General features: G+C 42.9%; 1 protein-coding gene across 2 annotated transcripts in view; it reads right to left on the bottom strand.

Moving 5' to 3' along the window:
- Window positions 1-16,429, bottom strand: part of LOC111973148 (extended synaptotagmin-2-A-like) — a 36,912-nt gene that overhangs the window by 18,594 nt on the left and 1,889 nt on the right. For both annotated transcript variants that reach the window (XM_024000399.1, XM_024000402.1), the window contains exons 2-6: window positions 8,081-8,122; window positions 7,601-7,735; window positions 6,900-6,976; window positions 6,690-6,762; window positions 1,333-1,422 (exon numbers count right to left, since the gene is read on the bottom strand). In XM_024000399.1, the coding sequence (XP_023856167.1) occupies window positions 1,333-1,422; window positions 6,690-6,762; window positions 6,900-6,976; window positions 7,601-7,735; window positions 8,081-8,122 (417 nt within the window). The remainder of the gene's footprint in view (window positions 1-1,332; window positions 1,423-6,689; window positions 6,763-6,899; window positions 6,977-7,600; window positions 7,736-8,080; window positions 8,123-16,429) is intronic.

The following is a 16,429-nucleotide window of genomic DNA, read 5'->3' as shown; positions in this document are numbered from 1 at the left end:
TTTCCCAATATGCAGGGTGATTTCAAACAGGCATTGTGGAAATGCAGGTAGTAACTTCTAAGCCGACGGGTATTTTTTTTCTTTATGCTAGTCGGAGCTTTGATGTGTCTCTTGGCTCAAGGAATCAATTTCAATGCGTTTTTACAGCCCCCCCCTCCCCTCCCCTCCCCTCCCTCTCTCTCTGTGTTGCCTACACTGCAGCAGATATAGTGTTGAACAAGGACTGTCCAGAACACTGCAAAGTAGCCAATTCCATATGGTGCATTTCCACTGCATGGATTGCTGCCAATGTTTGGCCCAAATACTCTATGTTGCCTTTTGTGTATAACACTGGTGCATACAAACGCTGGAGTGACACCAGCTGCAGTGGAGGAGCCCTATAGGGGGTACTGTACCGTAGCAGTGAACTGGCAGAGCAGTGTGGCTTCTTCTCCAAGCATAACATTATCAACTAATGGAGGGTGCTTGGAGACCATGTACATAATGTGTACCAATTAAAACAGCTGCGCATTGCAGAACTTTGCAGCGGTGCATTTTAGCTGCACACTGCAGAACTTGAGTAGCCTTCCTAAGGATGTTATCCCTCCAGTTCTCTGCGTTTCATCGCCTAAAATGCCGTCCTCCCATCCACAAGTCGTCTCAGAATGTTATTTTATTTGGCAGTCAAGATTGAACCATTTAAGGAGGAGAATGAAGGGTTGTCCACTTCACTGTGAAGCATTCTGGAGAATATTTGACTTAACTCTACCCCCTAAATCAGAGAGAAGAGGGACCCTTTTTATCCTTTACCTCAAAAGTTCTTCCATAAAATGTGCTTCCCCCCCCCCATTATTAGGATGACAGATAATAGAAATATAATCATGCCCGAGGCCACAGAAACAGGAGCTCCTGATCTAGAGTCTGTGGTCTGCTCTCAAAGAAGATGAATCACACTCAGATACTGTGTAATTAACACCCACTSCCTGGCTTGTGTCCCAACATGTAACACTGCGACTCACAGTCTTACCACTACACTCCTCCTGCTTCCTCTATCTGCTGTCTGCACTGAGGCTGGCATAGGCAGTGCAAAGAAATCCACCAAAGTAGGACTAGCCTGATCTATGTCTATTTAAGGCTCCAGTGTCTCCACTCGGGACTTGTATCTGACTTAAATTGGCCAAAGGTTTAGGCAGAACATAGGCCTGGAGGCTCAGCACTACAGGAAGGAAGACAGTGATAAAATAGCCATTGCCAAACAACTGTCTTGCAAGCGGCTAATGATGCAAGTGACCTTAATTCCAAATGATAGAAAGAGGAAGTGTGTGTCAAGTGTGTGTCAGGGCTAGAACTTACAGGTTTCTTCAGAAAGAACAGGGACAAGGCTCCTATCAGGGGCATGTCACCTAGCAACGGCTCCATGACTACTCTCAACACTCCATGGAGCTGTGAAACACAAAAGAGGCATCAAGATAAAAATGTGCTCGCTCGCAGAGATAAAACATAAACACACACACACACAACCACACATCATTAAGGGAGCTTTCAGTATCAGGGAACCAACACTGCAGGCCCTTGACCCAACTAATGACCTGTATGGGAACATTCAAGAGTGGACGCCTGGACACCGCAGCAGACACATGCCTCCAGAGACACTCCAAAGGGGTCTTTCACTCCAAAGATGCCCCCCCCCCCACACTACTACTGCATTACTATCAGACATAACATATCTGTCATCCTCAACTTCCTGAACAGATTCGTTCTAATTATATCTCTCAAGACAAGCAGGTCGTTTAAGTGCTGATACTGTATATGAGCAAAACAGGCCACACTATTATTTTTGTTCAATGGACATGAGTTTAAAACAAAATGGTAATTATCCATATAAAGACACCAGTGTCTATTGTCTGTCTCAATCGCAGTATTTATTTGCTTAATATTATAATTTTTTTGAATCACACAAAAATAAGACAGGATTTAAACTCCCCTTCTAAGACGCAAAGTACGCTGTTTCCAAACTCCTCTATACGATGTACTGTGAGTATGAGAAATGTGAGCCAGTGCTTTATAATAGGGCTTTGTGAAGTAAATCTCTTCGAAGGATGATAATAATGGCTCTTTGGCTCTAAGGAGCCAGATTGATTGCTTTTCCTTCCAGCTATGTTTCATTGCTGCCTGCTACGCAATGGCCAAAGACATAAACACTTGTTCTGTTCAAGGCCTACTCTCGATATCCTCCCACACATACACACACAAGCAGCGTTTAATTTCATCAACAATAACAAAAAAATAGTCAACAACCTATTTTTCCTGAGGAAAAACAAGATGAGATGCCATGAAAAAKAAAAAGAACAATGTCAGCCATGATTTACCATATAGGCTACAGTACAAAGCCTTGGCTACAGGTTACCAATTTAGGCAAACAGCTCTTTCCTCCCAATCATAACCTTGGTCACATACACATGGTTAACAGATGTTATTGCGAGTGTAGCGAAATGCTTGTGCCTCTAGTTCCGACAGTGCAGTAATATCAAACAAGTAAATCGAACAATTCCACAACCAGTACCTAATACACACAAATCGAAGTAAAGGGATGGAATAAGAATTTATACATATAAACATAAGGATGAGTGATGACCGAGCAGCACAGACAAGATGCAATAGATGGTATAAAATACAGTATATACATAGACTACCAGTCTAAAGTTTTAGAACACCTACTCATTCAGGGGGTTTTATTTATTTTTACTACTTTCTACATTGTAGAATAATAGTGAAGACATCAAAACTATGAAATAACACATATGYAATCATGTAGAAACCTAAAAAGGGTTAAACAAATCAAAATATATTTTATATTTGAGATTCTTCAAATAGCCACCCTTTGCCTTGATGACAGCTTTGTACACTCTTGGCATTCTCTCAACCAGCTTCATGAGGTAGTCACCTGGAATGCATTTAAATTAACAGGTGTGCCTTGTTCAGTTAATTTGTGGAATTTATTTCCTTCTAAATGTGTTTGAGCCAATCAGTTGTGTTGTGAGGTAGGGGGTTATACAGAAGATAACKCTATTTGGTAAAAGACCAAGTCCATATTGTTGCAAGAACAGCTCAAATAAGCAAAGAGAAACGACAGTCCATCAAAACTTTAAGACATGAAGGTCAGTCAATACGGAGAGTTTCAAGAACTTTGAATGTTTCTTCAAGTGCAGTTGTAAAAACCTTCAAGCTCTATGATGAAACTGGCTCTCATGAGGACCGCCACAGGAAAGGAAGACCCAGAGTTACATCTGCTGCAGAGGATAAGTTCATTAGAGTTACAGCCTCAAAAATTGCAGCCCAAATAAATGCTTCAGATTTCAAGTAACAGATACATCTCAACATCAACTGTTCAGAGGACACTGTGTGAATCAGGCCTTTATGATTGAATTGCTGAAAACAAACCAATACTAAAGGACACTAATAAGAAGAAGAGACTTGCTTGGACCAAGAAACACGAACAATGGACATTAGACCGGTGGAAATTTGTCCTTTGGTCTGGAGTCCATATTGTAGATTTTTGGTTCCAACCGCCATGTCTTTGTGAGACGCGGTGTGGGTGAATGGATGATCTCCGCATGTGTWTTTCCCACCGTAAAGCACGGAGAAGTTGTTACGGTGTGGGGGTGCTTTGCTGGTGACACTGTCTGTGATTTATTTAGAATTCAAGGCACACTTAACCAGCACGGCTACCACAGCATTCTGCAGCGATACGCCATCCCATCTGGTTTGGGCTTAGTGGGACTATCATTTGTTTTTCAACAGGACAATGACCCAACACACCTCTAGGATGAGTAAGGGATATTTAACCAAGAAGGAGTGCTGCATGATGGAGTGCTGCATCAGATGACCTGGCTCCACAATCCCCCAACCTCAACCAAATTGAGATGGTTTGGGATGAGTCGGACCGCAGAGTGAAGGTAAAGCAGCCAATAAGTGCTCAGCATATGTGGGAACTCCTTCAAGACTGTTGGAAAAGCATTCCATGTGAAGCTGGTTGAGAGAATGCCAACAGTGTGCAAAGCTGTCATCAAGGCAAAGGGTGGCTATTTGAAGAATCTCAAATATGAAATATATTTTGATTTGTTTAACACTTTTCCTCCATGCTACATGATTCCTTATGTGTTATATCATAGTTTTGATGTCTTCACTATTATTCTACCATGTAGAAAATAGTAAAAATATAGAAAAACTTCAAAAACTTTTGACCTGTAGTGTATGAGGTGAGTAATGCAAGATACGTACACATTATTAAAATGGCATTATCAAAGTGACTAGTGATTAATTTATTAAAGTGGCCAATGACTTCAAGTCTGTATGTAGGCAGCAGCCTCTCTGTGTTAGTGATGGCTGTTTAACAGTTTGATGCCCTTGAGATAGAAGCTACAGGCAGTCTCTCGGTCCCAGCTTTGATGCACCTGTACTGACCTCGCCTTCTGGATGGTAGCGGGGTGAACAGGCAGTGGCTTGGGTGGTTGTTGTCCTTGATGATCTTTTTGGCCTTTCTGTGACATCGGGTGCTGTAGGTGTCGAGGAGGGCAGGTAGTTTGCCCCTGGTGATGCGTTGTGCAGACCGCACCACCCTTTGGAGAGCCTTGCTGTTGTGGGCGGTGCAGTTGCTGTACCAGGTGGTGATACAGCCCGACAGAATGCTCTCAATTGTGCGTCTGTAAAAGTTTGTTAGGGTTTTAGGTGACAAGCTAAATTTCTTCAGACTCCTGAGGTTGAAGAGGCACTGTTGTGCCTTCTTCACCACACTGTCTGTGTGGGTGGACCATTTCAGTTTGTCCTTGATGTGTACACAGAGGAACTTAAAACTTTCCACCTTCTCCACTGCTGTCCCATCGATGGGCCTCAAGCTTAATGATGAGCTTGGAGGGTACTATGGTGTTGAACAGCATTCTTACATAGGTATTCCTTTTGTCCAGAAGGGATAGGACAGMGTGCAGTGTGATGGCGATTGCATCGTCTGTGGACCTATTGGGGCGGTATGCAAATTGTAGTGGGTCTAGGGTGGCAGGTAAGGTGGAGGTGATATGATCCTTGACTAGTCTCTCAAAGCACTTCATGATGACAGAAGTGAGTGCTACGGTGCGACAGTCTTTTAGTTCAGTTACCTTTGCCTTCTTGGGTACAGGAACAACGGTGGCCATAACAGTGAGTCCATAAAAAAAAGAGGAGAATCCAAGCTTTCCAACAATGTCAGAATTATTACTGTACTAATATTCAGCAAATATAATTAACATTTCCAATCGAGAAAAAACAACTGCACTCACATTTTGCCAACTGCGAGATGAATAACAACGCACATGGCAAAATAGAGCTTCTGTTGTGGTCAAAGCAAAAACAGCCTACGTGAAAGTAAGAGTGTAAAAAGTATTATTTCTAGTTGAGGTTAGTTACAATTGAAGTGTCCTGGCTGCGCATCAGTTCAAAAGAGAGACYAGTGACTGAAGTGACCGCCCGAGAGCTGTAGCCTATGGGAGAGCCAGACAGATCKGCTCAATCAGACTGTGCAACTGAAAGATGTTCATTCTGCCAATGAGAGGATWGCATTAAATATTCTGCAAAGGCYTGCATGCTTATGATTGGACAAAACAGATGAAAAGGAGCTTCATGTCACATTTAATGTTTATTCGTTTCACATGGAATTCTCATCTCGTCACATTGTCGTCAAATATATATWTTTTTAAGGCATCTCGTCTCGTTACCGTCATTCGTTTTCAGCAGGATTTTTTGTTGTTGTCATAGTTATTGTTAATGAAATTAAAACTGGCATTGGTTACAATCTGCCACAATAGTAACGTGCCAGCTATTTGAGGGGATAGTAGGCCTAGTTGTACAAGGCCATCTGAAAGTGCACATGATGGAAGTTAAAGGGGTGGCAGAGTAGCCTAGTGGTTAGACAGTTGGACTAGTAACCGAAAGGTTGCAAGTTCAAATCCTCAAGCTGACAAGGTACAAATCTGTCATTCTGCCCCTGAACAGGCAGTTAACCAATTGAAAATAAGAATTTGTTCTTAGGTTAAAAAAAATATATATATAAATGATTTCATGGGGTAAAAAAATGCACTGACTAATAGGTGACTTAAATGATTGTGACAAAAATTGTCCAGAGTTTTAGTCGACTGATTAGGATGAAATTACTCAAATGTGACCAAGATGAAAAGGTATTTTAGTCAAAAGACTAAGACTAAAACTACATCTAAAATAGAAGCCAAAATTAACACCACACACAAGGTAACTGATCACACAGTATATTGCTTGTAAGTCATTGCAATAAAAACAAATCTAATGTTGTTTGCAAGCCAGTGTAATTGAGCAAGCAGCCATCATTAAAGTAACTTTTGCATGCAGTCACAACATTCGGTTGGAGTTTACTGTCCTCGACTCTTATGAACAGGTTATCAGTGACATTATCAACAATCAGAGCATCCATTTCAGAGTTGTATAGTTAATATATTTTTATGGCCAGCCCCAGATCCAATTCAGACTTCAAGTGAAGGGTGTTTGTTAAATGAAATCAAATAAAATGTGTCCCCCTCCGGTGTTTGACATCCCTAAGAAATGACATTTGAAAAAATGATCACCCAAAAATGTTACGTTAGGTTTTTATGTCTCTAATTAATCCTAAAACAACAGAGAATGAGACAATAACATAATCTCTACCTTACCTGTATGCTCTTAATACCAGCTTTGCAGTAGTATCTTTTGATGTCCACATCAATTTCAGTATTTCCAACAAAACTGGAGAAAAAAGTTCATCAACAAAATCACATGTTTATCTACGAAAAAAAAAAAAAAAAGGTTTTACATACTAGCAGAGTACATTCTATGACAAGCCAAAGGCTACAATCTGTCCAAAATGGAAATAGTCAGGTCACCTGATCTGTAGGTCCATGATGATCTGACGCTTGTCCACATTCTCTGTGTAAARCTTGACCCCGTTGATCCTTAAAGGCTAAACACAAGACAGATGACATCACGATATCACCACTAGGCCTCAGCCCCCCCCACTTGTGTTCTACCCAGTATGAACATCGCCACTACTCTGTGACCCCTCCTGGAAACTATTTGGGAAACACCCACRAGCTGTCCCTACAACACAGACACATGCACAGATACGGGTGTAGGGGTGCTTGAGCACTTGCCCTTTTCCCTGCCTATAAGAAAAATGTAAGAGCTGTTTGAAAAGACTGCCTGAAATTTAAGCCTGTTTTGGTGGGATGGAGCTTTGTCCTTTCCAATGTGACATCACCATGCAGTGAATTTGTTAATAACAGCTAGTTTTCTGTTTTCCCCTYCCCACTCCGAGACAGTACTAGCAAAATTCCTGCTTGAGAAATGCATCTTTGCGAAGAATCTTTTTGGTTTCTTTTTGACCATMTTAATTGAAAACAATCACAGTWAGGTACTTAATTGTTACCCAGKCAGAAATTATTTGATATTTAGATAAAAACGTTTGCATTGGACCTTTAAAACCAGATTGGGGAGGTTTGACCGCCTGTTGAACGGTTGAAAACCCATCTTATAAACATAAGGCGTGGTTAGGTAGAGACTCCTGCTGATAAGTCTTSATGTTCACCTTGTCCCCCATGTTGATCTTGCTGAAGCSGAACGTGCCGAGGTGGSAGTTGGCTCCCTTCACYGCCGGCTCGATAGTCTCGCGGAACAGCTTCTCTATGAACTGGCAAATATACGGCCACATCTGTCTCACAGTCTGCAGGGCCAGAGGGGGAGGMAACGGATTAGTGAGTTGGTACCGGGCGCACATTCTGACCATCATACAGTAAGTCATCACAGAAATGTAMGAGGCAGAGTGAAGGAGCTGAATTCACTGAATTCATTCTTTAATATCAGGTCCCATATTCACAAKGTGCCTGTTATTCAGCTGTCCCCATAGGATAACCCTTTGAAGAACCCTTTCTGGTTCCAGGTAGAACCCTATTTGAACCTTATACCTGGAWCCAAAATGTATCTACACCGCAAAACCAAGCAGGAAAAGTAGGTCCTCATCAAAATAGAAGTGGAAATTCTAACAGTATGTTCCTCTTTGTTCTTTTACCTTGTTCAGCCACTCTACTCTTTCCACATCTGGGAAGTTGACCTAAAGAGAAAAAAAGTAAGACATCATTACTGTTTCCATGGTCAAAACTGTTTTATTTGCCCAGTACCAGTAGTCACTGATTCCATCTAAACAAACACATTGTACATTGTTATTTTAACTGAAATAGCTGTTGGACATGAGATATTCTGCCTTGGTTCAGCAGAAGTATGGCTGCTGCCTGCGTTGCATCCTAAATTGCACCCTATTGCCTATATTGCACTACTATTGACCAGTGCCCATAGGACTCTGCTCAAAATTTGTGCACTATGTAGGGAAGAGTGTGCCATTTGGGACGTAGTCCTGCAGTACTCCTGAACCCCTCCTGGTTATTACAAAGACATAACAGTACTGGAGCTGGCCACTCCACACAGTATGAGCATCAGTGAGAGAGAGGAGAGCCCTGAGCATACACATTGCCCACATACTGTACCTAAACGTACACACACACACACACACACAAACCACATAAATAAATAACACTGGCTCTCATAAGCCAACAATCATCATAGTCTAAAAGCAAAACTTTTCTAATTAGGCTACCACACCTTTCCAGCACAACACAGAGGAAGTGTGCGGTCATGCGTTATCCCCTCGGGAGCAGCGGCTCCAGCGGTGTAGCCGTGGCAACGGGATTGCATGTGAGAGCTACAGGAGGCAGTAATGCTAATGCGGGTGGGAAAAGAGCTGATCCAGCATTAGCGTGACAGCGTAGAGGAGCATAGGATCGGACAGTGAGAGGAGTGGGAAGTAGGGAGATACAGATTCAAGCCTAGCTTTTGTACATGCCACAAGTGCCTCTGTTATGCAATCAGGAGCACTCAAGTGGACATGGTTTCTATTAACCTGACACATACTATAAAGCAACAAATTCACAAAATAGCGGTCAGAGGATAGTGCCTTGCGGATACATCATTTACTCAGCGAATAAATGATGAGTGATATCAAATTACTGTGCAACTGTCAAGAGGTACTTCACACCTCACAACAGAAATTGAGATGTAATTTAAATGCAGTACTGTCCATTTAAGTGGATTGAATGGGGATGCTGTTATTTACCTATGGAAATACTTTCAAAGCATATTATAGAAGCAACTTGGATCTACTTATTTAAAACATTACACACCTGGAGGTATACAACTTCCATACAGTAGCTACCTTGACATGTTGCTTATGTCTCACAGGAGCCTGAATAAGCAGCAGGATTTTTACATTAGTGTAGGCAGTGCTACGCAGCAGCCTATGACTCACAGCGGATGTATTTTTCAACCAAAACATACAGGAGCAGTCGGCAAACACAATTTTAGGTATGACATTTTAGCTATGTTCTGATGCAACTCACTCATCRTATGCTACACAAAGATGAATAACATACAGTTCTCCAAACTGTTAGAAATTTGATTTATTTCACCCGTTACTGAGATGATTGTTCCAGTTAAGATGATTGAGGTAGTCTCAATAGTAAATTGTCCCTACCCTGGAAGTCATTCTGAGTGCAGCTTGCGGGTGATTAACAATTCCACTTGTTGGATATCCTGACTTTGTCTGGATTCCAATAGGAATTACACATCACCCCCCCCCCCCCCCCCTCTTGTATGCTTTAGCATAATAACTTGCAGGCCTGATGTGGCCTGTAAACCAGAAGAATTCCTAACACTACTGTGTTAGGGTATAAATAGTCCCTCAACAAAAGGTCTTCAAATCAAATCAAATCAAATTTTATTAGTCACATACACATGGTTAGCAGATGTTAATGCGAGTGTAGCGAGAATGCTTGTGCTTTAGTTCCGACAATGGCAGTAATAACCAACAAGTAATCTAACCTAACAATTCCACAACTACTACCTTATACACACACACAAGTGAAAGGAGATAAAGAATATGTACATAAAGATATATGAATGAGTGGTGGTACAGAACGGGCATGGCAAGATGCAGTAGATGGTATAGAGTACGGTATATACTATGAGATGAGTACTGTAGGGTATGTAAACATAAAGTGGCATAGTTTAAAGTGGCTAGTGGACATGTATTACATAAAGATGGCAAGATGCAGTAGATGATGTAGAGTACAGTATATACATATGAGATGGGTAATGTAGGTATGTAAACATATATTTAAGTGGCATTGTTTAAAGGTGGCTAGTGGTACATTTTTACATAATTTTCCATCAATTCCCATTTTAAAGTGGCTGGAGTTGAGTCAGTATGGTGGCAGCGGCCGCTAAATGTTAGTGGTGGCTGTTTAACAGTCTGATGGCCTTGAGATAGAAGCTGTTTTCAGTCTCTCGGTCCCTGCTTTGATGCACCTGTACTGACCTCGCCTTCTGGATGATAGCGGGATGAACAGGCAGTGGCTTGGGTGGTGTTGTCCTTGATGATCTTTATGGCCTTCCTGTACATCGGGTGGTGTAGGTGTCCTGGAGGGCAGGTAGTTTGCCCCCGGTGATGCGTTCTGCAGACCTCACTTACCCTCTGGAGAGGCCTTACGGTTTGTGGGCGGAGCAGTTGCCGTACCAGGCGGTGAATACAGCCCGACAGGATGCTCTCGATTGTGCATCTGTAGAAGTTTGTGAGGGCTTTTGGTGACAAAGTCCGAATTTCTTCAGCCTCCTGAGGGTTGAAGAGGCGCTGCTGCGCCTTCTTCACAACGCTGTCTGTTGGGGTGGACAATTCAGTTTGTCCGTGATGTGTACACCGAGGAACTTAAAACTTTCCACCTTCTCCACTACTGAGACCCGTCGATGTGGATAGGGGGGTGCTCCCTCTGCTGTTTCCTGAAGTCCACAATCATCTCCTTTGTTTTGTGACGTTGAGTGTGAGTTATTTTCCTGACACCACACTCGAGGGCCCTCACCTCCTCCCTGTAGGCCGTCTTCGTTGTTGTGTAATCAAGCCTACCACTGTAGTGTCATCCGCAAACTGATGATTGAGTTGGAGGCGTGCATGGCCACGCAGTCGTGGGTGAACAGGGAGTACAGGAGAGGGCTCAGAACGCACCCTTGTGGGGCCCCAGTGTTGAGGATCAGCGGGGTGGAGATGTTGTTACCTACCCTCACCACCTGGGGGCGGCCCGTCAGGAAGTCCAGGACCCAGTTGCACAGGGCGGGGTCGAGACCCAGGGTCTCGAGCTTGATGACGAGTTTGGAGGTACTATGGTGTTAAATGCTGAGCTGTAATCGATGAACAGCATTCTCACATGGGTATTCCTCTTGTCCAGATGGTTAGGGCAGTGTGCAGTGTGGTTGCGATTGCGTCGTCTGTGGACCTATTGGGTCGGTAAGCAAATTGGAGTGGGTCTAGGGTGTCCGGTAGGGTGGAGGTGATATGGTCCTTGACTAGTCTCTCAAAGCACTTCATGATGACGGAAGTGAGTGCTACGGGGCGGTAGTCGTTTAGCTCAGTTACCTTAGCTTTCTTGGGAACAGGAACAATGGTGGCCCTCTTGAAGCATGTGGAACAGCAGACTGGGATAAGGATTGATTGAATATGTCCGTAAACACACCAGCCAGCTGGTCTGCGCATGCTCTGAGGACGCGGCTGGGAATGCCGTCTGGGCCTGCAGCCTTGCGAGGGTTAACACGTTTAAATGTTTTACTCACCTCGGCTGCAGTGAAGGAGAGCCCGCAGGTTTTGGTAGGGGGCCGTGTCAGTGGCACTGTAATGTCCTCAAAGCGGGCAAAAAAGTTGTTTAGCCTGTCTGGGAGCAAGACATCCTGGTCCGCGACGGGGCTGGTTTTCTTCTTGTAATCCGTGATTGACTGTAGACCCTGCCACATACCTCTGTGTCTGAGCTGTTGAATTGCGACTCGATTTTGTCTCTGTACTGGGACTTAGCCTGTTTGATTGCCTTGCGGAGAGAATAGCTACACTGTTTGTATCGGTCATGCTTCCGGTCACCTTGCCCTGGTTAATATGATATATGATATATGATACCAGTAAAAGTTTGGACACCTACTCATTCAAGGGTTTTTCTTTATTTTTACTATTTTCTACATTGTAGAATAATAGTAAAGACATCAAAACTATGAAATAACACATATGGAATCATGTAGAACCAAAAAATGTTAAACAAATCAAAATATTTTTTATTTTTCAGATTCTTCAAAGTAGCCACTATGCAGCCATATTCATCGACCTGGCCAAGGCTTTCGACTCTGTCAATCACCACATCCTCATCGGCAGACTCGATAGCCTTGGTTTCTCAAACGATTGCCTCGCCTGGTTCACCAACTACTTCTCTGATAGAGTTCAGTGTGTCAAATCGGAGGGCCTGTTGTCCGGACCTCTGGCAGTCTCTATGGGGTGCCACAGGGTTAAATTCTCGGGCCGACTCTTTTCTCTGTATACATCAATGATGTCGCTCTCGCTGCTGGTGATTCTCTGATCCACCTCTACGCAGACGACAACATTCTGTATAGTTCTGGCCCTTCTTTGGACACTGTGTTAACTAACCTCCAGATGAGCTTCAATGCTATACAACTCTCCTTCCGTGGCCTCCAAACTGCCTTTAAATGCAAATAAAACTAAATGCATGCTCTTCAACCGATCACTGCCAGCACCTGTCTGCCAGTCCTGCATCACTTCTCTGGACGGCTCCGACTTAGAATATGTGGATAACTACAAATACCTAGGTATCTGGTTAGACAGTAAACTCTCATTCCAGACTCACATTAAGCATCTCCAACCCAAAATTAAATCTAGAATCGGCTTTCTATTTCGCAACAAAGCCTCCTTCACTCACGCAGCCAAACATACCCTCGGAAAACTGACCATCCTACCGATCCTCGACTTCGGCGATGTCATTTATAAAATAGCCTCCAACACTCTACTCAACAAATTGGATGCAGTCTATCACAGTGCCATCCGTTTTGTCACCAAAGCCCCATATACTACCCACCCCTGCGACCTGTACGCTCTCGTTGGCTGGCCCTCGCTTCATACTCGTCGCCAAACCCACTGGATACAGGTCATCTACAAGTCTCTGCTAGGTAAAGCCCCGCCTTATCTCAGCTCACTGGTCACCATAGCAGCACCCACTCGTAGCACGCGCTCCAGCAGGTATATCTCACTGGTCACCCCCAAAGCCAATTCCTGATTGGCCGCCTTTCCTTCCAGTTCTCTGCTGCCAATGACTGGAACGAACTGCAAAAATCACTGAAGCTGGAGACTCATATCTCCCTCACTAGCTTTAAGCACCAGCTGTCAGAGCAGCAGATCACTGAACCTGTACATAGCCCATCTGTAAACAGCCCATCCAACTACCTCATCCCCATACTGTATTTATTTATTTATCTTGCTCCTCTGCACCCCAGTATATCTACTTGCACATCTACCATTCCAGTATTTATTTGCTATATTGTAATTACTTCGCCACCATGGCCTATTTATTGCCTTAACTCCCTTATCTTACCTCATTTGCACTCACTGTATATAGACTTTTTGTTTTCTTTTTTTCTACAGTATTATTGACTGTATGTTTTGTTTATTCCATGTGTTGTTGTATGTGTCGAAATGCTATGCTATGCTTTATCTTGGCCAGGTCGCAGTTGCAAATGACAACTTGTTCTCAACTAGCCTATCTGGTTAAATAAAGGTGAAATAAAAATAAATAAATAAATGACAGCTTTGCTGAGCACATGTGTCTCCTAGAGAACAGGAAGCTTTTGTATAGCTCATAGTTTCAGATACCTCCCACTCCCTGTCCTTCTCCTCAGAAACACAACCCAAGTGGCACGTTTCAGCGTCTCAGTCTGAGTGACCAGCTGGTAGTGTCCAGACTGAGGAAGCTGAGCACCAGCGTTCAGTCTCTCCTTCAGTGCCTGAGGCATGCCTATTAGAGGTCAACCGATTATGATTTTTCAACGCCGATACCGATACCGATTATTGGAGGACCAAAAAAAAAGCCGATGCCGATTAATCGGCTGATTTTTAAAAATGTATTTATTTGTAATAATGACAATTACAACAATACTGAATGAACACTTTTATTTTAACTTAATACATCAATAAAATCAATTTAGCCTCAAATAAATAATGAAACATGTTCAATTTGGTTTAAATAATGCAAAAACAAAGTGTTGGAGAAGAAAGTAAAAGTGCAATATGTGCCATGTAAAAAAAGCTAACATTTAAGTTCCTGCTGGTGGTTCCTTTTAACATGAGTCTTCAATATTCCCAGGTAAGAAGTTTTAGGTTGTAGTTATTATAGGAATTATAGGACTATTTCTCTCTCTACCATTTGTTATTTCATATACCTTTGACTATTGGATGTTCTTATAGGCACTTTAGTATTGCCAGTGAACAGTATGGCTTCCGTCCCTCTCCTCGCCCCTACCTGGGCTCGAACCAGGAACACATCGACAACAGGCACCCTCGAAGCATCGTTACCCATCGATCCACAAAAGCCGCGGCCCTTGCAGAGCAAGGGGAACAACTACTTCAAGGTCTCAGAGCGAGTGACGTCACCGATTGAACCGCTATTAGCGCGCACCCCGCTAACTAGCTAGCCATTTCACATCGGTTACACCAGCCTAATCTCGGTGTCACGGCTTCTACCGAAGTCGTTGCCTCTCCTTGTTCGGGCGGTGCTCGGCGGTCGACGTCACCGGTCTTCTAGCCATCATCGATCCATTTTTCATTTTCCATTGGTTTTGTCTTGTCTTCCCACACACCTGTTTTCAATCCCATCCATTACCTCTTGTGTATTTAACCCTCTGTTTCCCCTCATGTCTTTGTTAGAGATTGTTTGTTGTCAGTGTAGTGTTTATTTTTTTATAGGTGCGCAACGGGTCTTCGTACCCATATTTGTTTATTATTCATTTTCTTATTAGTGTTATAGAGCATGTTTCTTGGACATTTATTAAAAGACTCCATTTTACACTCCGTTTGACTCTCCTGCGCCTGACTTCCCTGCCACCTATACACACGTCTCTGACACTCGGGAGTTGATAAGCTTGAAGTCATAAACAGCTCTATGCTTGAAGCACAGCGAAGAGCTGCTGGCAAACGCACGAAAGTGCTGTTTGAATGAATGCTTACGAGCCTGCTGCTGCCTACCACCGCTCACTCAGACTGCTCTATCAAATATCAAATCATAGACTTAATTATAACATAATAACACACAGAAATACGAGCCTTAGGTCATTAATATGGTCAAATCCGGAAACTATAATTTCGAAAACAAAACATTTATTCTTTCAGTGAAATACGGAACCGTTCCGTATTTTATCTAACGGGTGGCATCCATAAGTCTAAATATTCATGTTACATTGCACAACCTTCAATGTTATGCCATAATTACGTAAAATTCTGTCAAATTAGTTCGCAACGAGCCAGGCGGCCCAAACTGTTGCATATACCCTGACTCTGCGTGCAATGAACGCAAGAAAAGTGACACAATTTCCCTAGTTTAATACTGCCTGTTAACCTGGATTTCTTTTAACTAAATATGCAGGTTTAAAAAATATACTTCTGTGTATTGATTTTAAGAAAGGCATTGATGTTTATGGTTAGGTACATTCGTGCAACGATTGTGCTTTTTTCGCAAATGTGCTTTTGTTAAATCATCTCCCGTTTGGCGAAGTTGGCTGCCTTTGTTAGGAAGAAATAGTCTTCACACAGTTCGCAAGGAGCCAGGCGGCCCAAACTGCTGCATATACCCTGACTCTGTTGCACAGAACGCAAGAGAAGTTACACAATTTCCCTAGTTAAAATAAATTAATGTTAGCAGGCAATATTAACTAAATATGCAGGTTTAAAAATATATACTTGTGTATTGATTTTAAGAAAGGCATTGATGTTTATGGTTAGGTACACATTGGTGCAACGACAATGCTTTTTTCGCGAATGCGCTTGTTAAATCACCCGTTTGGCGAAGTAGGCTATGATTCAATGATAAATTAACAGGCACCGCATCGATTATATGCAAAGCAGGACAAGCTAGATAAACTAGTAATATCATCAACCATGTGTAGTTAACTAGTGATTATGTTAAGATTGATTGTTTTTTATAAGATACGTTTAATGCTAGCTAGCACCTTACCTTGGCTCCTTGCTGCACTCGCATAACAGGTAGTCAGCCWGCCACGCAGTCTCCCCGTGGAGTGCAATGTAATCGGCCATGATCGGTGTCCAAAAATGCCGATTACAGATTGTTATGAAAACTTGAAATCGGCCCTAATTAAATCGGCCATTCCGATTAATCGGTCGACCTCTAATGCCTATGGCAGCCTGCAAACAACAGGGCACAACACAGTGTAGCCGGTACAGTCCAGCTCAGCATTGCTAGGCACAGTTTAGCACAGCACA

Source organism: Salvelinus sp. IW2-2015, linkage group LG14 (assembly GCF_002910315.2).
Source record: "Salvelinus sp. IW2-2015 linkage group LG14, ASM291031v2, whole genome shotgun sequence".
In the NCBI taxonomy this organism is placed as follows: domain Eukaryota; kingdom Metazoa; phylum Chordata; class Actinopteri; order Salmoniformes; family Salmonidae; genus Salvelinus; species Salvelinus sp. IW2-2015.
Note: the sequence above shows the minus strand (reverse complement) of the source record. Positions and strands in the feature narration are given on the sequence as shown.